We start from the raw sequence: 25,407 nt of genomic DNA, 5'->3' as shown, positions 1-25,407 counted from the left end.
TATCATAATTCCTATGGCTGGAGGGCAGCTGGGACGGGACAGCTTCCTCCCCACAAACACTGATGAGGTCCAGCACCTTGCCATTGCTCCATACTGGGGATCGCCTGGTGTGTGGAGGCATGGTCACCTGGAAAGATTCGCTGAGAGCACTCCACGCCTGGCTGAGCAAACAGAAAGGGGGTTTTCAAAATTCCCAGAGAATTTAAAGGGCGGGTCTGATGGTTGGTCACCTGAGGGCAGGGCACTAGAGTTCAAAGTGATGACCAGAGTGGCTAGAACAGGCATTGTGGGACACTTCTGGAGGCTGATCAGAGCGCACTAACAGAGCAGGGCGTCCACACTGGCACCGCGGGGCTCCAGCAGGGGCGCACCAAACGTTATTCCACTTGCCAAGGTGGAGTACCAGGAGTGCTCTAGCTGCGGAGTCAGAGCGCTCTACATGCCTTGCCAGTGTGGACGGGTAGTGAGCTAGTGCGCCCGGGTCTCCTTTAATGTGCTCTAACTCGCAAGTGTAGCCAAGCCCATAGACTTGTAGCCAAAAGAGCACAGCCAGCATTGGGGTTTGAAAGATTGACACCTAATTGTGATCAGTTTTCTGAGACTGATGAGTCACCTCTGGGTGTGAATGTTCAGAGCCCTAATATGTTTACTGAGGTAAACACCTGTGATTCCTAAAATAGGCCCATGCTAATTATCCAAGGTCCAGCTGATCCACAAACAAGGGTCTAACCAGGTGACCTCAAGGGGATAGTGCTAGTTGCCTGCTAATTCTGACAGACTGTTCTAGCATGTGGCTGCCCTGTAACATGCATGAAATGGATCCAGCTTGCATCTTGGCCAGCTGCCCAGATGTCCTGCTGCTATTGGAAGTTGGGATACCTCTAGTATGCTATTAGCATGAGGATAGGTTTTTATTGTCTTCTCTATGTCTTCTATGTAATGTTTTTATTCTAAGAACAAGAGCAGTTTGCTTTGTGAAGGCTGGTTGGTAACTGTAATAGCTCCTGGAGAAATGTTAACCACTGGTTCTGGATGCTGGAGAAACCACAGTGAAGTGCATAGGGACTATAAGCCTAAATTCTCCCTCTGTAGGGAGAGAGACACAGGTGTCCTCCTCCCAAGAGGAGGTAACGGTTGGGAGCTAGAAACCTTAAGAGGGTGCCTTCAAGGAAGACCAGAAAGATGGCTGGGGGCGGAGGGGAGTGCAGTCAATGCAGAAACTGAGACAGTTAACAAAAACAATTCATTCTAAACAGAAAAGGAGTACTTGTGGCACCTTAGAGACTAACCAATTTATTTGAGCATGAGCTTTCGTGAGCTACAGCTCACTTCATCGGATGCATACTGTAGAAACTGCAGAAGACATTATGTACACAGAGACCATGAAACAATACCTCCTCCCACCCCACTCTCCTGCTGGTAATAGCTTATCTAAAGTGATCATCAAGTTGGGCCATTTCCAGCACAAATCCCGGTTTTCTCACCCTCCGCCCCCCCCCCCCCCCACACTCACTCTCCTGCTGGTAATAGCTCATCCAAAGTGACCACTCTCTTCACAATGTGTATGATAATCAAGGTGGGCCATTTCCTGCACAAATCCAGGTTCTCTCACCCTCTCACCCCCCTCCAAAAACCACACACACAAACTCACTCTCCTGCTGGTAATAGCCTATCCAAAGTGACCACTCTCCTTACAACGTGCATCTGGACCCATGGAAAAGAAGCCCTTGAGGAATTCCACCATGATTTCAACAATTTCCATCCCACCATCAACCTCAGTGGTCAGTTTGGATGAGCTATTGCCTGCAGGAGAGTGAGTTTGTGTGTGTGTTGGGGGTGGTGGTGGTGGTGAGAAAACCTGTATTTGTGCTGGAAATGGCCCACCTTGATTTTCATGCATGTTGTAAGGAGAGTGGTCACTTTGGATAGGCTATTACCAGCAGGAGAGTGAGTTTGTGTGTGTGGTTTTTGGAGGGGGGTGAGGGGGTGAAAGAACCTGGATTTGTGCAGGAAATGGCCCACCTTGATTATCATACACATTGTGAAGAGAGTGGTCACTTTGGATGGGCTATTACCAGCAGGAGAGTGAGTTTGTGTGTGTGTGTGGGGGGGGGGGGGGGGGCGGAGGGTGAGAAAACCTGGATTTGTGCTGGAAATGGCCCAACTTGATGATCACTTTAGATAAGCTATTACCAGCAGGAGAGTGGGGTGGGAGGAGGTATTGTTTCATGGTCTCTGTGTATATAATGTCTTCTGCAGTTTCCACAGTATGCATCCGATGAAGTGAGCTGTAGCTCACGAAAGCTCATGCTCAAATAAATTGGTTAGTCTCTAAGGTGCCACAAGTACTCCTTTTCTTTTTGTGAATAAAGACTAATACGGCTGTTACTCTGAAACCTGTCATTCTAAACAGTTTGACTAAAAACACTTCTCCCTTAGCTTTCACTCTTCTTGTGATTTCGCTAGTTCCGAAGTCTTCCAGGCTCAGCAGACCAGAATTTCGGGGAGGGCGGGAAGGGGAGGGCAGTGGTAAAAGCCAGGAAAGGGAAATCTTTCAGGTCTTCATCATCTACTAAAAATGTCACAAGCCTGGTTTTTCATTCTTTGCAGGTTATCTTTGAGAATCTTCTAAAATGCAGGATACTGCACCTGATATTTTGGAACTTTGTAGGGGAACCAGGAACTTTTTTTTTATTTTTCCTACATCAAACCAAATTCTCCCTCTTGATCAAGTCTAAAAGTTGGCATGTGGGATACAGGTGGTCAGATCCCCTAAAATAAATAAATGAAAATAACATCCACCCACTCATCCACTTTGGATCTTCCTCGACTGTAACATGCATGAAATGGATTCCTTTCATTTGATTTCACTCGGAAGGGCAGGGAAATCCAGATCGGAGTTTGGTAGGAGCTGAAGGAGTGGTGTCTGACCTGCCGGTAGGGAGGTAAAGAAGGAAAAAGGCCCAGCCCCGACACAGTAACGGAGTAGGGGGAGGGGATTAGATTGGTAATCGTGGTGCTTTGTTAAGAGTACAGAGAAATCATTTGAGCTGTGCTTTGGTATCTAAGGGTGGGGTTATTTTTACATATACAACAGAGCGAGGCCTTCCTGGGACTTGGGGTAATAACATGAACATTTTTCATTATTTCTGCCATGGTTTATGTTTCTGTATTTGTGTATCAGCTGCAGCCTGTATGTATGCATTGGGTGGTGCATTCTTCTTTGTCAGGCTAGAATCTGTTCTGTTTCATTTAACTAGAAGAGGAAAGAAGGAACCAGCAAGGAAATAAGAACAAGCTCTTAATGCTTGAGATGTCCTGATGCATGAAAGCCTGGTAGGATTCATATTTCTGTCTATTTTGAAAAGAGATTCCAGGAAAACATTAGAAATAATAACCTGCCTCTGTTACCTCTTGCCTTACACAAACTGCTTTTGATGTCCTCCATAACTAGTAGGTTGGGTTGCTTTAAAATTTTATTTTGCTATTACAGGAATACAAACAGGTTTGTGGACTGTAATTAATTACCTGTCTTTTTATCTAACAACCCACAGTAACTATTAACACTTTGTACTAAAACAGGATTAGAAAAGAGATTTTAAAAAAATGATTTTTAATATTAATATTATAGTTTATGTATACCTCTCATGATTAGTAATGTATTTTTCATTACAAAGTATTTAAAGACAACTGTGAATTCACATAGTGGAAAATCTGCTTTTAGAGAAATCATACTTGCAGCCGTACTGTCTCGCACTATGATCTTGTTACATCTCAAGCTAAATAGGGTCAGCCCTAGGTGATACATGGATAGGAGACCACTGAGGAAAACCTAGATGCTGTAGGAAAGTGGGACACTGGGTTGTTGGCAGTTCCATCATTTGAATGAGCTGTAAACCTAATATCCTGACTGCTTCGGGTCATTACAAATCCAATGCCATTTTGCCCCGCCCCCTAAAAACAAGGGTTTTAGCCATGGTGTCATGACCAACTTCTAATTCTGATCATTATATTATCTACTCTCATTTTTTCCTTTAACTTAAATTGGATAATTTTTTCTTCATTTTCCTGCTCAACCATTACTGTCTGTAATGCTGCTGTGTGTTGTTAAATGAATTAAACTTTACCACCCCCCTCCCCCGAGATGGCTGCAGTTAAATAGCAGATGATATCCATATATAGCATAATGTTTGTGGTTAATGAAAACTAAAGATAGGGTTGGGTAAGGCTTTCCATTCTAATTCTATCTTCTCTTACTCGTAACTTTCTCAAAAATGTGTCTTCTGCCCATCCTTGGGCTCAGCTTGAAAATAATTTTTTTAAAGGTACACATGAAATTGATGCAGATGTTGGAGTTAGAGTATTGTGTGTGTATAAAATAATACACACCTGCTTTGTTCCTTCTCTGTGTGTAGCTTTTTAAAATATAATAATTCTCCCAATCTACTTTTGCCAATAAATAACTCAAAAACAGCCAAATATAAAAAGGTTGAACATTTAGTCCTCATGGAAGTATGCTTTCCAAGATAAGGTGGAATGAAAATAGTTTAGTATTTGAGAGTAATAAAGATTTCAGTTTGCACAGTATGTAACTTTTAATCCACTAATTTGTTTTTTAATGCAAAGTATGTATTGTTTATGCCCTATGCCAGCATAGAACGTTGGGCATACTCAAATTATCTTCTGCACATGCTTGTGACTGCAAGAGGAATTTGTATGGGAACAGGTAAGGGTGTGAGAATACTTAGTCCTTTGTTTCTCAGGATTTACCATGTAACAGTTTTTCATGTACCTAACTTGTTCCCATATTGATCCTGTGGGACATGCACAGAAAATTACTTCCATTTCAACAAAGATTTCTGCTTACTAGAAATCTTTACTGGGCACATTTATAGTCCATGGCCCATATCTCATGGAGATTATTTGTTCCATGGGATGTGGGCTAAAGGAGTTCTTTCTCCTCTTCCATGGAATAGCCAAAGGGCTGACAGAAGTTGTTCAGCACATGTAAGGGACAAACGTATTGATGTATCTCGCTGCACCTTTTCAAAAGATCTGATGCTTTGAGATGTCTCAAGGCACTTCTTAGTTATCTAATGACTAGAAATGTGCCTCGACATATTGAAGCAAGCAGATGAAGTATCTAAGAGAAGGTGCTTCAAAGCACATTCTTGATGCATTTAGTCATTAGGTATCTCAAACAACTTTTGGCAGTCTCTTAAGCCTTCTAATGGAGTCAGGCCATGACCCTGCCTGCTCCATGGGGGCACATGCAGACTGTATGTACATGTGAAGATCTGATTATAATAGTAAGTATATATGTGTGTGTGAGAGAGAGAATGAATATTTAGATCGTAAGCTCTTTGGGGCAGGGACAGTCTCTTTGTTCTGTATTTACATAGTGCCTAGTTTCTGGTCCATGATGAGGGCTCCTTGGTGCTACCACAATGCAAATAATAAATATTAGTAATACATGAAGGTGTGGTATAAAACGTTTACTTGTAAGTTTCAGATGGCTGCATTATTCATGAGTGATTGAACCTTTGAACCACAACATCACTCACTTTTCCAGAGGTAGAAGCAAGTACAGCATGGCCCATTGGAAAGCAGAAATCTCCCCCTTTCCCTAGTCCTAGTCACAAGGTATTGGACTTTAAACTTGCCACTGATATACGAATGAATATTGTCCTCATGGACCTCTATACATTTTTTGGGGGAAGAAATGCCACACTTCGTTTCAAAGTTTTAGTTTTGGTTTTGGAGGCTGTTTGAAGCTGCTGAGCAGTGTGGTATGTTAGAATGACCTGAGTAACATGGATGAGTCAGCAGAGCGCATTGATTTTTACTTAACAGCAATTTTGAAACTTACTAATTTCTAATGCTAATAGGAAAGTTTATCTACTCATTCCTAGTTTGCGTCATCACAGATGGCAGTTTCTTCTCTTGTTGTTAAATTGTTTTTTTCATTATATTTAAGAACACTTTTAAAGCTGGTATATTTTTCTTTGTATTCAATGCAGCAATTAGAATACCTGGTTTGCTTTTGCTTTCAGGGTTTCTTTGCGCATATAGTATGTGCACTGCTAGGATTACAGGACACAGAGGAACTTCTCTGTCATCAGGTGGGGAGACCAGATTTTTACAAAGAAACAGGGGACATCTGCCATGATGTGAGGCAGGAAGTGTCACAGCAGAGGGTCCTCCCTCCTCTGCAAGCCACCCAGCTCCCTCTCTTTTTCCACCTTTTTTCTCCTTACAAAATGAAAAATCAAGATGCAATACAGTAAATGGCCAAATAGAAGGAAGCAGTATTTTCCTCCTCTGTCTTTACTATTTCTCTCAGTCCCAGCCTCTCAACTGTATTTTTATTCCTTGAGGCTGAGCTCCTTATTTTATTTCCTGTCCATCTTGCTGCAATTCCTACCCCCTAGTCTGTTCTTTTTTATCCCCTCAGATACAGTCTTCTTTCTGATTTTCTTTCTTCTGTTTTGAGGGTTGTTGGATTTTTTTGTATTTCCTCTTTTGTCTTTTGTTTCCTTCTTTTGACCTTTGCTTATTTCTTCTGTCACTCATTCTGAAAATATTAATAAATCAGTTGTCTACTGAGAAAGGAGATAAGAATAGCTGACTGTAAATGTGTTTGAAGGAAAGTATTTGTTTAGGTGGTACAGGGAGGACTAACTAGGACTTAGTGGGATGAAATGTAGAAAGGAAAAATTTAGGCTGAATACCAGAAAACATATTTGTACAGTGAAATCTATTCCATTTTGGAATGTACTCCTCAGGGAAATAAGGAAGCCTCACTGCACTGGACAATCTACTAGAGTGTGTGTTGTAGCGAAGAATACTGCATTGGCAAGGAGATTAACTAAATGTCTTAATAGGTCTCTTCTGACTGCACAAAACCTTCTCTGTGCAACCTCACAAGTCTTTGGGGCTACATGATTTTAGGGAAAGTGGCTAAGCAGGGAGGGAACATGACAAGAGGAAAAGATACTCTTTGCAGCAAAATCTTCTGTCAAACACACAGGAAAATTACTCCATAACTAATGCTATTGGAAATTCCCATTCTTTGCTGTCAATGCGCCTTTTCCTTTGGCGGAAGGGAGGTCCAGGTATTAGCAGTATACACCAGAGGATGATGGACTCCAAAGATCCATAGAGGGTATGTCTATACTGCAATGTAAGCCTGGGTTTATGGGACCGGGAGTCTCTGGGCATGGGTTTCTAAGCCACATTTGACTGTCCACATTGATTAGTGACCTTGGGTTTAGAATTTTTCACACCCATGCTCATGCATCCCAGACCTCACTATGCAGACCAGAGTCAAACCAGCTTATCCCAGGCTTTCTGGCACCCTCCCCCTGGTGTAGCTGCTCTAGCTCTTCATTCATGGTGCACTGTGAGGAAACTTGACTGTCCATCCCATGGCACTTTACTGGAAGTTGTCTCAGCCTGCCAACACCAAGTTATCTTTTGGGTCTGCATGCTCCTGTCAACCAGAGCCGGTAATGTGGATTGAGGCACGCTTTTGCTCCTGTTTAGGAATGGTCAGAGCATCCATCAGAGGTTGGTGGACATTTTGACAGCATTTTCTGACCTACCAAAGGTACCTCTCAGTGGAGGAGAATGATACAGACATGGGAGACTCCAACTGGCTGATGCAACTATACCAAGAGTTGTAAGCAGCTAATGCCCCTGTGTAGACTGGTGCTTGTGGAGCAGAGCCACAAGCATAGACTGGTGGGATTACATTATCATCCAGCCCTTGGATGACCAGCAGTGTGTCCAGAACTTTTGCATGAAGAAAGCAATGTTTTTGGAGCTTTTGTGAACAGCTGGCCCCAGCACAAGAATGAGGAAAGGACATGCTGGTCCAGAAGCGGGTTGCTATAACTGTCTGGAAGCTGGCTACTTCTAACTCCTACAGGTCCATTGCTAACCAGTTTGGTGTTGGCAAGTGGCTGTGGGGTTTCCAAACTGTGCAGGGGCCACTGATGGGATTCATGTGCCCATAGTTTTACCATCCTCAAGGAGCAGATGAGTACATAAAACTGCAAAGGGACTCCATTGTTATGCAGGCCCTCGTCAACCAAAGAAGCTGATTCATGGATGCCAACATAGGCTGCACTGGCAAAGTGCATGATGACAGGGTTTTTCCCCAATCCGGAGTTACCATCATGGACAGGCTGAGACACTGTTGCCCACCAAATGACATTGTCATAAATGGAGTAACTGTCCCTGCTGCGGAAGACCCCCTTTTGTCCTGGGTTATGAAACCGTACCCTGATCTCAGAGGCTGGGCAAAAGAAAGTTTAATCACACTCTCAGTAGGTGCAGAATGGTGGTTGAAAGTGCATTTGGCAGATGGAAATCCTGCTGGTGCTGTTCATAGAACTGTTTGGATTCCAGTGTTATCAATGCCGTCTGCATCACTGTGCTCTTCCCAAGCTTTGTGCAGCCAAAGGTGAGCAACTTCATTCAGAGTAGACTCTTGACACTAATGGATTGCTAGACCAGTACACTCAGCCGGAAAGTGCAACAGAAATTAGGGATGCTTTGTGTGCCCAAGTTATGGCCTTCCATGGACCAATGGATGAGAGAGAGTAGTATGTTTATCACTGTCTCCATACAGCAATATCAAAATAAATGAAGTATTATCGCTGTATGCTAGGGAGGGCAGTGATCGTTATGAATTTTTAATTATGCATGGAATGACTGCTTATGCTATTGTGGAGGGTCCTGGTTGGCTCTTATGCATTTTCTTATGGAGGAGATGAACTCAGGTTTTTACTTGTGGATTTGAAAAGTTATATTGAGATGTTTTGTTGCATACGACTTCCCAGTTATGCCTCATCATGGTTTTATATTTGTTCTTTGAAATGCATGTGTTATGTAGTTCATCTGCAGTGATGATGATAAACTGTTAATGAATTCAAAGCCTTTATATGTTAACATGAATGTATTAAAAATTACTATTTTAAAAATGTATAAGCCAGTTGCCAGGAAATGACCAAAACAAAATAAAAAAGTGCGTATCTCAAACAGTGAGCTATCTAAACCTGTGAAACCAGTGCCACAAAAAAAAAAAAAAAAAAGATTCCCCTACCTCAGAGTGTCCGCAGCCCCATGTTCTTTGCCCTTCTAGTGCATTTTGCATGCACTTGGCGCTGTTGCAGAGGGGTGGAGGATTGCACAGGTGTGGAAGATTACAGAGGGTACATTTGCCCAGTCCAACTAGCATTCAGTCCTGGTTGCATGGGCCACCCAAGCACAAAATTATCCAATGGGTTCCTGATCTGCAGGACATGGTAGCATGGAGGGGACACCAGCCATGGTGCTGGCACAGGAAGTGTAGGTGAAGTGGAGGCCTGCACTCTCCCAGTCATTAGCACAAGCAACCTCTCAAACCGGTCTTTCTGCTGTGCTGTGTCTTTTCCCCTCCTTTTTCCTGCTGAAGGAACTTCACTGAAAGTCCTTCATCAGACTTTGCCTTTCAATTTGTTGTGAATCCTTCTCCCTCTGGTACTGAAACTGCTGGCTGGCCCTGTCCATGGTGTGCACCATAAAGCTGTTGTGGACACATTTCCTCTTTGATCGCATTGTGACATCCCCAGCTTCTGCCAGACTGTGGCTGTCCTGCAGAGATAGAAGGGCCTGAAAACAGAAATGAAACAGGACATTATTGTGTGCATGCTTCAGAAAAGGTTTACTACATTACCACCAAAAGTGTCCTTGAAATCTCAAGGCCAAAAAATGATACTTGGTAAAAGAGTGCTTCAGTATATTCCGAGAGCAAGGGTTTCCCCGAGGCTCCATGGAAACACTTGAGAATTAAGCGGAGTGTAAAGCCTTCACACCTAATGGTATGGTGAAATTTACAACTGATCTATCTTTTTTTAAATATTGCAGACAATTTCAGCCTTGGGGAGGTGTGAGGGTGATGCCCCTTGCCAGGGTTTTCTACATGTTTTCACAATCCTTTCAAGCATTCAAACCTTCTAGAGGACATAATGATTCTGGAGGTTCCTGAATGGCAAAGGGATATTCTGCCTCAAGCTACCAGGTGCAAGCCACCTTGTATGCTAATGAGGTTTTTGTGACTGACAACACATCGAGAAGGGGAATGGGCTGGTGACTTACAGAGGAGGGCCCAACCAGTATGCCTTTCCCCAAAATGTGACTCCCATCTGGAGTGTCTAATGTAGGAAAAGTTTGCAACTATCAGCACCTGGGGTTGGATGAAAATACATGAAATCAGCAAGATGCTGCGCAAGCTTCCACATGGATTACTGCCTTCTGTGAGCTGCTGAAAGCTGTCTGCATTCATGCAGTTACCCTGGTGCAGCTATGGCTCACGATGTAGCCTGCTTGGACTATAGCTGTCTATGGACTATATGCACCCCTCCGCTCAACAATATGGCCTCTTAATCCTGCACACATGGATTATATACCTACCACAGGGACTGCCTGGACTCATAATAGAGAACACACTCCTGTGCTGCCAGGTTCTCCAACATTTCTTGATACACATGGTTATTTCTGGCACTCTTATTGAAGCTGAACCTCTTGCTCTCATCACACTAGAGATTTGCCAGAATCTGACTGTGGTCCCATGACCAAGTAGCAGCGTGCTCAGCAAAGGACTTCTTATCAGTTGCCATAGCTAACACGTGAGATGGTTCACTCTGTTTCCAGTTCAGAGATCAGAATAAAATGGAAAGGTTAAACGATGAGCACCTGTACTTGAACCTGGGGGGGTTGCTTCCGTTTCCTGGGAGTTGATTGGCTAGTCATGGGATAGAAAGGCCAAAGAACACTGGTCCATAGGACCGTGGAATATACTGTTGGTGGACTTTCAGGATGTATCTGGGGAACCAGGCCCAAGCTGCATCCATGCTCATAGACTCATAGATATTAAGGTCAGAAGGGACCATTATGATCATCTAGTCTGACCTCCTGCACAATGCAGGCCACAAAATCTCACCCACCCACTCCTGCAATAAACCTCTCACCTATGTATGAGCTATTGAAATCCTCAAATCATGGTTTAAAGACTTCAAGATGTAGAGAATCCTCCAGCAAGTGACCCACGCCCCATGCCACAGAGGAAGTTGAAAAACCCCCAGGGCCTCTTCCAATCTGCCCTGGAGGAAAATTCCTTCCCGATCCCAAATATGGCAATCAGCTGAACCCTGAGCATATGGGCAAGATTCACTGGCCAGATACCCAGGAAAGAATTCTCTGTAGTAACTCAGATCCCACCCCATATAACATCCCATCACAGGCCATTGGGCCTATTTACTATGAATAGTTAAAGATCAATTAATTGCCAGAATCATGTTATCCCATCATACCATCTCCTCCATAAACTTATTGAGTTTAATCTTGAAGCCAGATCGGTCTTTTGCCCCCACTGCTTCCCTTGGAAGGCTATTCCAGAACTTCACTCCTCTGATGGTTAGAAACCTTTGTCTAATTTCAAGTCTAAACTTCCTGATGGCCAGTTTATATCCATTTGTTCTTGTGTCCACATTGGTACTGAGCTTAAATAATTCCTCTCCCTCTCTGGTATTTATCCCTCTGATATGTTTATAGAGAGCAATCTTATCTCCCCTCAACCTTCTTTTGGTTAGGCTCTAAACAAGCCAAGCTCCTTGAGTCTCCTTTCAGAAGACAGGTTTTCCATTCCTCAGATCATCCTAGTAGCCCTTCTCGGTACCTGTTCCAGTTTGAATTCATCCTTCTTAAACATGGGAGACCAGAACTGCACACAGTATCCAGGTGAGGTCTCACCAGTGCCTTGTATAACGGTACTAACACCTCCTTATCTCTACTGGAAATACCTCATCTGATGCATCCCAAGACCGCATTAGCTTTTTTCATGGCCATATCACATTGGCGGCTCATAGTCATCCTGTGGTTAACCAATACTCCAAGGTCCTTTTCCTCCTCCATTACTTCTAATTGATGCATCCCCAGCTTCTAACTAAAATTCTTGTTATTAATCCCTAAATGTATGACCTTACACTTCTCACTATTAAATTTCATCCTATTACTATTACTCCAGTTTACAAGGTCATCCAGATCCTCCTGTATGATATCCTGGTCCTTCTCTAAATTGGCAATACCTCCCAGCTTTGTATCATCTGCAAACTTTATTAGCACATTCCCACTTTTTGTGCCGAGGTCAGTAATAAAAAGATTGGTCCCAAAACCGATCCCTGAGGAACTCCACTGGTAACCTCCCTCCAGCCTGACAGTTCACCTTTCAGTAGGATCCGCTGTAGTCTCCCCTTTAACCACCTTTCAATTTTCATGCTGATCCCCATCTTTTCCAATTTAACTACTAATTCCCCACATGGCACCATATCAAACGCTTTACTGAAATCTAGGTAAATTAGATCCACTGCATTTCCTTTGTCTAAAAAATCTGTTACTTTCTCAAAGAAGGAGATCAGGTTGGTTTGGCACGATCTACCTTTTGTAAAACCATGTTGTATTTTGTCCCATTTACCATTGACCTCAATGTCCTTAACTGCTTTCTCCTTCAAAAATTTTTCCAAGACCTTGCATACTACAGATGTCAAACTAACAGGCCTGTAGTTACCTGGATCACTTTTTTTCCCTTTCTTAAAAATAGGAACTATGTTAGCAATTCTCCAGTCATACGGTACAACCCCTGAGTTTACAGATTCATTAAAAATTCTTGATAATGGGCTTGCAATTTCATGTGCCAATTCCTTTAATTTGCATCCATGCTGCAAATGATAGTTTGGACTCTGGCTCGGGCCCACCCCCACCGGCTCTTGGGTCCAGATGGCTTACTGTCCTGATTCAGACAGATTTGTGTGTAAATGGAAGAAGGGTTTAGGCTCAAATCTGAATCCGAACCCAGGCTTACATTGCAGTGTAGACATACCCAGAGAGGCTGGCCCTCTCCATAAAATGCACTCAAGTCTACTGATTCAAACCCTGTCTCTTCCCAACCTCATGATATTTTTCCAAATATCTTTAGTCCTCCAATAGGGCTTTCTGTAGAAAGGCAGAATTCTCTGTCCTATAATATTGTAGAATGAAATAAGACTGAGTGATTTAGAACACTTGGGGGGAAACATATTGACTAAAAGAAAATTACAATAAACAAATACATTTCAAGATATTTGATCATGTTTCAAAAATCTTATGACTACTTCTATGGCAAGCCCAAAACACCGCATTTTATAATTGGGATATTATAATTTGCGCTATTATAGTAGAGCCATGAATTTTAATAATTAGAAGGGTTTGTTGGGAAGAGGATAGAGGCTGGTTATTCTCAATCAGCAAGGATGGAACAAAAATAATTGTTTTAAAATGCTGCAGGAAAAATGTATGTTCAATTTTAGGCAAACTTTATAACCATTAGATAAACAAGGAAACCAGCTGCAAAAAAGGTTGTGGAATCCTTTTCACTGGAGCTATTCACGGCTAGATTTAGACATTAAGCCAGCAATTATGCAGTAACAATTCTAAAATCTCACTTGCTGGAATGACGGGGGTAGCATAGATGACCCTCTGGATATCCCTTTTAAATCAAATTATTTCTGTAAGTTAAACACTTTTATAGCTACACATAGTTATTTAATGTTATGATACAGTGGCATCGCTGGCCTGCCAATCATAATTAAGGTGGGAAGCTTATCCTGTATCATGTGCTTGTTACATAACAGTTTAGTTAGGTGTTGTTGTATAAGAGCTGATATTTATACTATAGATAACCTGAATATTTTGTCTAGTTATCCCAACATTTTATTCAGCTATCATATAAAAAAGGAAGCCTTGTAGAATTACAACTTTAGAAATTATTAACTGAAGGCATAATTTTGGAATCCTTTGCTGATATATAATTATTTGATGCCGGAATGAACAACCAATCCTTATTTGTTTTTACATTTTGTTTTTATAGGATTTTTTGGCTTCCTAGAGAAACAGTAGAAAATGCAAAACCACGAAATAATAAAACCTGCTAAATACTTCTCAGAAGTGGAAAAGAGTGTGCTGCTTGCATTAGTTGAAAAATACAAATATGTACTTGAGTGTAAAAAAAGCGATGCAAGAACTATTGCATTGAAACAACGTACTTGGCAAGCGCTTGCCCATGAATATAATTCTCAACCTAGTGTATCACTACGAGATTTCAAGCAGTTAAAGAAATGCTGGGAAAATATCAAGGCACGGACAAAAAAGATAATGGCACATGAAAGACGTGAGAAAGTAAAAAGAAGTATTAGTCCACTTATAAATACTCACATCATAGGGAAAGAGAAGATTGCCAGCATGATGCCTGAGCAAATGTACTTTTTACAGAGTCCACCAGAAGAAGATTCTGAATATCAACCTGATGCTTCTAACCAAGGTATAAATGCTACTATAGTGATCCAAGTAACACTGTTCTAGTTAAGGGTGTGTATGCATTTTCATTATTTATTCTATTTTTAGAGGGGTTCAATTTAGCAGTGTAAATCTCTCTATTTAAAATTTTATTGCTGGCTATTAAAAAGTCATTTCACAGCAAAAATACTGAGGCCTTCTGTATATTTCACTAGATACACAGTAGTAAAATCTGATTCTTTTTACAAGTTTGAAGAAAACTATGTACATTTTTAAGTTACTGGTTGTCATTTAAACAGCTGACCTTTCTAGATGTGGACCGATCATCTATTTCCTGATAGCCATCACACAGAAGAGGAAGAGGAAAGTCCCAAAGGGCACTTCTGATTGTTTAAAAAGCATCATTTTGCTTGTTTGATCACCAGCTATTTTCTTTCTCACAAGCAGCAAGTTTAGATGTTATCCTCTGAGGCAAGAATTCCCTATGCTCCCCTCCAGCCTTTTATTTTTTTTAAATGAACTCTTAATAAAACATATAAAAAACCCACAAAACTTTCCACATCTTTTTCTGGACTGTCACTGCAGTGGAATAAATCTATTCTAACAACTTTAAAAAACCCTACATATCTCACACAGGACATAATATAGTAGCATGACAGCATGCAGATAAAATACTGTAAAACCAACTTTCTAAACACAGGAATGGCCATACTGGGTCAGACCAATGGTCCATCTAGCCCAGTATCCTGTCTTCCAACAGGGGCCGGTGCCAGATGCTTCAGAGAAAATGAACAGAAAAGGGCAGTTTATCAAGTGATCCATCATGTGTCATCCAGTCCCAGCTTCTGGCAGTCAGAGGATTAGGGACACCCAAAGCATGATGTTGCATCCCTGATCATCTTGGGTAATAACCGCTGATGGACTCTCCTTCATGACCTTATCTAATTCTTTTTTGAACCACTTATACTTTTGGTCTTCACAACTTCCCCTGGCAATGAGTGGCACAGGCTGACTGTGCATTGTGTGACGAAATACTTCATTATCTTTGCTTTAAACCTGCTGCCTATTAATTTCATTGGGTGACACCTGGTTCTTATATGAAAAGGTAAATAACCCTTCCTGATTCAGTTTCTCCACACCACTCATGATTTTATAGACCTCTGTCGTATCCCCCCTTAGTCGTCTCTTGTCCAAGCTGAACAGTCCCAGTTTTTTTAATTTCTCCTCATATGAAACCTGTTCCATACCCCTCATCATTTTTATTGCCCTTCTCTGTACTTTTTCCAGTTCTAATATATCTTTTTTGAGATGGGGTGACCACATCTGCACACAGTATTTAAGGTGTGGGTGTACCATGGATTTATATAGTGGCATTATGATATTTTCCGTCTTATTTATCCCTTTCCTAATGTTTTTTTACATTCTGTTAGCTTTTTTGACTCTTGCTGCACATTGAGCAGATGTTTTCAGAGAATGATCCATGATGACTCCAAGATCTCTTTCATGAGTAGTTAAAGCTAATTTAGACGCCATCATTTTATATGTATAGTTGAGATTGTTTTCCAAAGAACAGCTAGCCAAAAACTCAAAAGTAATAGCAAATTTTTTTTAAGTACATCAGAAGCAGGAAGCCTGCTAAACAACTAGTGGGGCCACTGGACGATCAAGAGGCTAAAGGAGCACTCAGGGACGATAAGGCCATTGCGGAAAAACTAAATTAATTCTTTGCATCGGTCTTCACGGCTGAGAATGTGAGGGAGATTCCCAAACCTGAGCCATTCTTTTGAGGTGACAAATCTGAGGAACTGTCCCAGATTGAGCTGTCATAAGAGGAGGTTTTGGAACAAATAGGTAAACTAAACAGCGATAAGTCACCAGGACCAGATGGCATTCACCCAAGAGTTCTGAAGGAACTCAAATGTGAAATTGCAGAACTACTAACTGTAGTTTGTAACCTATCATTTAAATCAGCTTCTGTACCCAGTGACTGGAGGATACCTAATGTGACGCCAATTTTTTTAAAGGGCTCCAGAGGTGATCCTGGCAATTACAGGCCGATAAGCCTGACTTCAGTATTGGGCAAACTGGTTGAAACTATAGTAAAGAACAAAATTGTCAGACACATAGATGAACATAATTGGTTGAGGAAGAGTCAACATGTTTTTTTTGTAAAGGGAAATAATGTCTCACCAATCTATTACATGTAGACAAGGGGAATCCAGTGGATATAGTGTACTTAGATTTTTCAGAAAGCCTTTGACAAGGTCCCTCACCAAAGGCTCTTAAGCAAAGTAAGCTGTCATGGGATAAGAGGGCAGGTCCTCTCATGAATTGGTAACTGGTTAAAAGATAGGAAACAAAGGGTAGGAATGAATGGTCAGTTTTCAGAACGGAGAGAGGTAAATAGTGGTGTTACTAAAATGATCTGGAAAAAGGGGTAAACAATGAGGTGCCAAAATTTGCAGATGATACAAAACTACTCAAGATAGTTGTCCCAGGCAGACTGTGAAGAGCTACAAAAAAATCTCACAGAACTGGGTGACTGGGCAACAAAATGGTAGATGAAATTCAATGTTGATAAATGCAAAGTAATGCACATTGGAAAACATAATCCCAACCATACATATAAAATGATGGGGTCTAAATTAGCTGTTACCACTCAAGAAACAGATCTTGGAGTCATTGTGGATAGTTCTCTGAAAACATCCACACAATGTGCAGCAGCAGTCAAAAAAGTGAACAGAATGTTGGGAAGCATTAAGAAAGGGATAGATAATAAGACAGAAAATATCATATTGCCTCTATATAAATCCATGGAACACCCACATCTTGAATACTGTGTGCAGATGTGGTCGCCCCATCTCAAAAAAGCTATCTTGGAATTGGAAAAGGTTCAGAAAAGGGCAACAAAAATGATTAGGGGTATGGAATGGCTTCTGTATGACGAGAGATTAATAAAACTGGGACTTTTCAGCTTGGAAAACAGACTACTAAATCGGGATTTGATAGAGGGCTATAAAATTATGACTGGTGTGGAGAAAGTAAATAAGGAAGTGTTATTTACTCCTCCTCATAACACCAGAACTAGGGGTCACCAAATGAAATTAATAGGCAGCAGGTTTAAAACAAACAAAAGGAAGTATTTTTTCACACAACTCACAGTCAGTCTGTGGAACTCTTTGCCAAAGTATGTTGTGAAGGCCAAGATTATAACAGGGTTCAAAAAATAACTAGATAAGTTCATGGAGGATAGGTCCATCAATGGCTATTAGCCAGGATGGGCAGGAATGGTGTCCCTAGCTGCTGTTTGCCAGAAGCTGGGAATGGGCGATGGGGGATGGATCACTTGATGGTTACCTGTTCATTCCCTCTGGGATCTCTGGCATTGGCCACTGTCGGAAGACAGGATACTAGGCTAGATGGACCTTTGGTCTGACCCAGTATGGCCATTCTTATATTCTTAAGTAAACTCTTTCAATATAAAAATGTAATGCAACTTGAACCAAAGGTTACTATGTTGACCCTCTCTCTCTTGAGGGTGGCCCTGGCACTCTCTCATGTAAATAGCTCACCTTAAACATGTCATCTCCTTCTCCATCCTGTGGCACCATGAAGACTTGATGTAATAGTGTAGCAGACTAGTGCACTTTAAACTTTGAAACTGCCAATCCTTTTTGTCCCTGATTTTTTAAAATATTGACTCATTTATCCCACTTCTCCACTCAGGTAAATATCTCAGTTGTGGTATTCAACCTCTTACAGAAAGAGTGTGGGATAAAAACTAGAAGATGTTACATCCTGTAAGATAGAGGTGCTACTCACCCTGAAAGATTTCCTACCTCTTGAACTAGTGAATGAGCCAGACTACCATCTTAATGGTTATCATTCATCCACAGCAGCTAAACAGTTTCCCATTCTGTAGATCCTTTTCTGTTGCACGATTTGTCACAGAAAATGCCATTTTATTGAATGCAAATGGAAATAATATTGATTTCCAGGCACCAAAACTCCAGTACTATGAGAATAGGATAAACAAACTCTAGCACTATCTCATTGTAGCTTATCGAAAGGACAACAGATTTGGGAACATTGGTTTGGCATACTGAAACTTCTTGAAATTCAGACAGTTTCCTGAGCATCACTGGTTAATTTTTTTTTTAAGAGACTGGGGGGTGATCCAAATCTTTAAAAAAATTGCCTAGTGAGATATTTCCTGCTCCAGTGCCATGAGAAGACAAATAGCCCCAGCATTTCTCACCACCCATGCACGCAGTTCCACTGCCAAAATAAAATCTATTACCTGTGCTTCTAGAGGGGAAATGAATAAAATATATTCCACTGAAAGTGCACAGATGGCTTGAAGCCACTTATATAATGTACAAAAATAATCCTTTTTCATTACTACTTAGATATAACTCCACATAACCAGTCAGTTGCTTTCCAGATGAAAATCACTGATTTCCAGAATTTCTACAAGATTATTAGTATTTATTATTTTATTTTGTAGTGTACACAAGTGTGGTATATACTTCACAGGAAACATAAGACAAGTCCATGCTCCAAAAAGCTTCTGTTTAGATTATAGTCTTAAGGGACAAGTGAAGTTACAACCTGGAAGAAAAGGGGCAAGGAAGGGCATAGGCTAAAGACACGATTAAACATTGCTTCAGGTTAGACATACATATGTCCTGATAGGTCAAGAAAGGTGTTAAAACACGTTTTTGGTAAACTATGTACTGAAAGGGGTTTTAGGAAGGATTTGAATGAGATGGAAGGCTGGCAGATATATTTTGAAAAAAGCAGCATGGAAGAATACTTGAGACATTTATGAGACAAGTTGAGCACTAGCGAGGCCGGCCTTTATTCATTGAGAGTACAGGTGGGGTGACCCTGCAGGAGGGCACCTACTATACCCCTTGCATTATAGGGAATTATTTCCTTCACTGGCTCTCATTAGTATGACACAGAAGGGAGCTTTGAAGGGGCCACTAGATCTATTTTTACGCAATAATGCATAGCTCCAATTTATGAAAGCACTGAGATGCACTTGAAAACCAAAAGAGCCGCTGGTAGAGATGGCCTTATTCAAAGAAATAAAGAATTAATCTCTCATCGGTTAGTAGATGCAGGGGTGGCCAAACTGAGCCTACGAAGGAGCCAGAATTTACCAGTGTACATTGCCAAAGATCCACAGTAATATGTCAGCAGCCTCCCATCAGCTCCCCCACCCCCGCTCCCAGCACCTCCCACCCACTGGCAGCCCTGCCCCCTCCTTCCCTCCCCACACCTCCTGATCAGCTGTTTCGTGGCGTGCAGGAGGCTCGGGGGTGGGAAGGGGGAGGAGTGAGGGCACTGTAGGCTCAGGGGAGGGGGCAGGAAGGGGTGGAGTGGGGGCGGGGCCTGTGGCAGAGCCAGGGGTTGAGCAGTGAGCACTCCCTGGCCCATTGGAAAGTTGGCGCCTGTAGCTCCAGCCCCGGAGTCGGTGCCTGCACAAGGAGCCACATATTAACTTCTGAAGAGCTGCATGTGGATGAAGAGCTCCAGAGCCACAGGTTGGCCACCCCTGCACTAGAGTATTGGTTGCTTGTCACTGGAAATGAAACAATTGACCAAGTTAAATAAATGACTAAAAAAGTGTTATAAAAAGTGTACCTCGTACATACACAGTAAAATTAGAGAAAGGGGAGATATGTAGTGATTATTACTTATTTTTATTACCATAGCATTTGGTTACCATTTATTCACTACTAAGAGAGAATGCACTCACCTGCTAAAGAAATATTACTATTTTTAAAAAAATACCAAATGAAATAAGTATAATGGATTTGCATTGCTTTGTTGTTGTCTAAATATAGTTCTTTGCACAAATAAGGTGAGACAATGTGCCTTAGGTTGTGTAAGAAGGATTGTCCTGTAACTTGGTATTAAAAAGAAAAAGTTGACTGCATTGTTACCTAATATTTCTCTAAACAAAGTGATCTGTTTGTTTTTGTAATTGTTAATATTCTATTTATGGTACACACATGGTGATGATCTGTAACAGTACTCCTACTTCCTAACGCCTTTAGTCTCAGTAGTGTTTTGTTGAACAAATAGTCCTATTTATTTCAATGGCACTAATAAGGCACATCTCAAGGTAAGGTTGATGTAATTGGGTGCTACATAAATCGATTTAAAAATGCATACTTCTGGGGTGTACGGGAGTGGTGCCTAAGGGGTAAATAGCATACTAAATCTCTAGTTTAGTGTAGGAGCCAGTGCTTCCTTACCTCAGGTACAATTCTAGGAGAGAGATTGAAGAACTTTTCACATGCTCTGTCAAAATATAAAGGGAATGCTAAATATTTAGATAACTGTATCACCTGGTGGCGCCTACATTACATTACAGAAGCACAAGGTATGCATGTGTTGACTGATGACTGTGTTATTCCTTACACAATCACGCTGTTTGAAAAAAAGAGGGTATCTTACCATTTTTTGCTGTTTTTTGCAGAATCATTTGCTGTCTCAAACAGAGAACTGTGTGATGAAGAGAAAGAGATAGTACATTTCCCAATATGTGAAGGCACCTCCCAACCTGAGCCATCATGTTCAGCTGTCAGAATAACAGCAAATAAAAACTACCGAAGTAAAGCCACTCAGGAGGGTGCTTTGAAAAAGATGCATGAGGAAGAGCATCACCAGCAAATGTCAATTTTACAACTGCAGCTGATACAAATGAATGAAGTGCATGTGGCAAAAATACAACAGATAGAAAGGGAGTGTGAGATGGCTGAAGAAGAACACAGGATAAAAATGGAAGTGCTAAATAAAAAGAAAATGTATTGGGAGAGAAAACTGCAGACCATCACAAAAGAATGGCCTGTATCATCCTTTAACAGACCCTTTCCTAATTCGCCCTAGAATTTATGGTGGGCAGAGAAAATCAGATTGAGCACATTGTTACTAAGGTGTATTGGCAAGAGGGTCTATTAAAATTAATGTAGTGTGACAGAATGGATGTTCAGTCAATAGTGAACATGTTTGGACTCCTTAATACCATCTAGGAATACAGATTGGATGAGTCTAATAAGGGAAAGTTCTATAGTTCATTTGTGGGTGAGCTCTGAAAGTAAATTGTATCTTCTTTGAGTTTCAGATATGCACAGTAGTACTTGTGAATTGTGAGCATAACATTTGTTCCTCTCTCAACTTCCAACTGCCCTTTTTAAATATAGGACGTTCCCGTAGAGTAGACATACCTGAAATTTGAGTATGTTTTAAAACTTCGGCTTTACAACTTTACACTTTAAATTATGTTGCTTGTTTTCTAGCCCTTTCCTCCATTTCCTGGTTGAAGGCAGGGGTTGGAGTCATTCTTTGCTCTCACACTGAACACAGCAGATATTTGACAGGCAGTAACCCAATTGCTATACAGGGACATAGAGGAAATCCCCTCCCCGGTCTTTCTTTTTTTATTATTTTATTTATTATTCCTCCTCTGCAGCAGGTAAGTGAAAATGAAGGAGCCAGTGAGGAGACAAGAGGAGCATTCTAGTAGGTAGTTTGCAGGGAAAGGAAATCAAAACCTCCAACCAGCTGGCTGATTGAGACGATGGTTGGGCACTGGCTTGCTAGCTACTAGGGCCATAACTGTTGGAAAGAGGGAAAGAAGAGGATATTTTCCCAGAAGTAGCTACTTTTGGCTCCCCTCTCTCAGTCCTATCCTATCACCCAGATATATATTCAGGAACTAGAAGTATGTGAGGGAAGCATGCTACTGCAGCTGCTAGAGAAAGAAGCCAGCGTCTTAACTGTACTGTACACCTGACATCAGTCTGTGGATAAAAGCTTTTCCGCTGCTTCGTGTAACTCTTGAGAAGCAGCTGGCTATCTCGCCAACAAGTAATTCCTGCCAGCAGCCAGCTAATGGATTTGGATCTTGCTCCTAATTAGAAGTAACGTCTGTTGTGGATCCTGCTCTTTTCTCACCAACTCAACATACTTATAGAGGTAAAGGCCGATTTTCACTTAGTGCAGTGCCCTATACCTGTGAATTCTGTCTGTTTGGCTGTGTTCCACACATCAGCCCAGAGCCACCCCTGCCTCTGCTATCAACCAGGGATTCCTGTTGTCTTTATTTACTTATATGTATCAGAATAGCACCTAGAGGCCGCAACAGAAATTGGTGCCCTCTTGTGCTAGGTGCTACACGTACACATAATAAAAGATTGCCCCCACCCTGAAGATCTTAGTCTAAAGAAGACAAGGGCTGGGAAATGGGCAATACGAAACCAAGGGTAAAGTATTAAAGTGCACATTTTAGAACAAATTTAGAGGTTTATTCTAAAGGATCTTCCTCTATCTGAAAAGGTGTTTTTGGGGGGGGAGAGGCATTTTAAATAAGTGACACGGAATGAGCAGAAAACCCCTTATTTTTTATTCAGTTATAAAATTGAGAGTTCCATTATTTTAAATGTATTTTCCCCACAGATAATTGGAAAAGAAAACCATATATTAGCAGTATTTTTCAAATGAAAACAAATTTTAAAAGGTGCCATCCTCCCTCTTCTCTAGATTGCCTTCCTGCTGCAAGCTTTCGTATTTATTTTTCTCTTGGTCACTTTTCCCTGCTGCTGATGCATACTTGTAGGCTTTGCTCCTGTCAGTCATAATATGCTGTCTGCACGTTAGTGGTGAAAGTGAAGAGAGTGGTGCTGTTTCAGTGCTGCTCCTCCTGAATGATTGACAAAATCAGTTCTGGCGGACATGCAGCAGGTACAAACATGAGTCTGGTATGAAATCTAAAGGGGGCAATTCTATTGGGGAGCAAAATCCCATTCTTAGTGTGGATGGACTCCCTCTTCTGGCAAATTGGCTGTAGGAAGGAGAAGACAGTGGGGCCAGAGGGTACTAATTCTGTTGGCCTGAAAGGAACACAATGTTGGAGTGTGGGGCAATAATCTATGACTCCGGGTAGGGGGAATTAAAGAGGAGAATTGGGATTGCAGAGGGCAATTCTTGGTCTGAGGTCATGATCTGTGGTTTAGGGGGTGAGAATGCTTTGAGTGGAGATAGTGACGGCGCATTCACCTATGATAAAAGGTGGGATGGAGGAGAATATATATTATTGTCACACTGACAAGGCCCTTCCCACACTGCTACTGACTGAAAACCACTCAAAACTACACAGCATAAAAATGGTATCAGAAGGTGAGGAAAAGAGACATCTTGAGAGTTGGGGAGGGAGCAGGAGTGAAGAGAGAATGTGGATTTAAATGGGATGGGCCTAGAAGACAATACAGCATGCTCCAAGGAGATTGTGATATCACCTCATTTTTGACTCTTTATGGTGATAGCACTGCTTATGAGATACGTTGTTTTTATTTTTATATTCCAAATAAATTCATTTAAATTATACGTATTTTCAGATTACCAAGTTGGTGATGTCTCAGATTGGATATACACTCTTAGAGCCTTATTCACACAGAGAAGTGCTTGTATTAATTATGAAACCAAAATGTACGGCATTTAGAGTGGGCAAGAGGGACTTTGATTCAGTCACTGTTGTAAAAAAGTATAGCAGAAGGATTGGAAAGAACCAAGATAAAGAGCTTAAGGAAAGGATAGCTAATGTGAGTATTATGCCTAGGGACATGGTATTGAGTACCACAAGATGTCTGGGGACATTGGAACATTATTTATATAAGGAAGTCTTACTGATCATATAGCCACCCACACTCGGAAGAGAAGGATCCAACTAGACTTACAGAATGATTATTCCCTGTATTGTCTTTGTTGAGTACTTTATCTAGGCTAGTTTTAAATGACTTGAGCGATTGGGTTTCCACCACTTGGCTGAGAGATTGATTATTACCTAGTAAAATAGACCTCACTGCTAGGAATTTCCCCTTGGTATTAAGCTTAAATTGTCATTTGTTTGGGTCTATCTTCTTTAGTCCTAATATATATCCCCTTGGAAAACACTTAAAGTTGTTCCTCTCTCTTCTTTCTGGCTTACATCCTAATATCCTCCACTAGCTGTTTGGCCAAGATTCTTAGGTTTTTTCTAAATCTTTTCTCATAAGTAAATCCCAGCAGCCCTAAACTATTTGTTTCTCTTCTCTGAATTTCCTCCAAATTGTTTACATCTCTCTAGTATTAAAGTACCCAGAACTGAACATGATGGGCCAAAATTATCCCTGGTTTAACTCCAAGGATGATAACTTATACCGGTGAGGTATTTGGCCCAGAGTTCCAGTTGTGGTCTGTTTGTTCATACAGAGAGAAACTGTCCTCTCCCTGGCCATGACATGATACATCTGCTTATACTGTCCACTATCACATTGACTTTTTTTACTGCCATATCAAATGGGAGCTCATCTAACTTGCTATCCACTGTCACATGTAAGTCTTTTTCTGCATTGTTTCAAAATTTCTGTCTCTCAAGATCTGTTTCATTTATTATTCCCCAGCAATACAAGCTTTCATATTTCCAGGTAGAATCTCATTTTGCTGTTTTCTGCCTTTGGCTTTGATCATACTCAACTCAAGATCTGTGCACAGAGTGGACCGTCCTTGCATAGATCTTCTCCTTTCTGCATGGAAAATCGGCTCCACTTACTGCATAGCACAGTCACATACACATTCCGCAAGACCCCATGAGGGGCACTTCGGGGACTTGGCAAAGGAAGTGGGGAAGACTGGGCAAGCTAGAAGAAAGAAGGGGGTGGAGGGAAATGTTGTTTCCAGTCCAGCTGTGCAGAGCTCAGACAGGAAAGACTATGGCCCTGGGCTGTATGTTATCTCTTCAGCTGAGTCCTGCCTCAGAACCAGAGCTGGTTCAGCAGCAGTGTCTGCATAGATGGCCCTAGCCTTCCATTGATCCTTGGATGATGTGGGAGGAATTTCCATGAAGGATTCACATGGAAAGTTCCTCCTCTAGAGCCCTACTCATAGGCCTTACCATTCAAGTGGAATAATCTTTTTTTCCCCCTAATATCTCTAGGACCTGTTGTATTGTTTCTCTCTTGTTTCATTTCCATTCCTCCTTAC

At 41.5% G+C, this 25,407-nt stretch overlaps 1 protein-coding gene across 4 annotated transcripts; it reads left to right on the top strand.

Moving 5' to 3' along the window:
* Positions 1–2,769: 2,769 nt before the first annotated feature.
* On the top strand, positions 2,770–23,776 carry MSANTD3 (Myb/SANT DNA binding domain containing 3). Of its 4 annotated transcripts, none has more exons than XM_043540326.1 (4): positions 2,770–2,945; positions 3,185–3,336; positions 13,949–14,398; positions 20,867–23,776. In XM_043540326.1, the coding sequence occupies exons 3-4, from the start codon at positions 13,981–13,983 to the stop codon at positions 21,274–21,276; spliced, it is 828 nt and encodes a 275-aa protein (XP_043396261.1). In that variant the 5' UTR covers positions 2,770–2,945; positions 3,185–3,336; positions 13,949–13,980; the 3' UTR covers positions 21,277–23,776. The 4 variants fall into 4 exon arrangements, with proteins under 4 accessions (XP_043396261.1, XP_043396262.1, XP_043396260.1 ...); XM_043540327.1 differs by lacking the exon at positions 2,770–2,945 and adding an exon at positions 2,962–3,121 and having other exon boundaries at positions 3,261–3,336; XM_043540325.1 differs by lacking the exon at positions 2,770–2,945 and adding an exon at positions 5,507–5,643 and having other exon boundaries at positions 2,962–3,336.
* Positions 23,777–25,407: the final 1,631 nt, after the last annotated feature.

The sequence above is a fragment of the Chelonia mydas genome, chromosome 2 (assembly GCF_015237465.2).
Source record: "Chelonia mydas isolate rCheMyd1 chromosome 2, rCheMyd1.pri.v2, whole genome shotgun sequence".
Classification (NCBI taxonomy): Eukaryota; Metazoa; Chordata; order Testudines; family Cheloniidae; genus Chelonia; species Chelonia mydas.
Note: the sequence above shows the minus strand (reverse complement) of the source record. Positions and strands in the feature narration are given on the sequence as shown.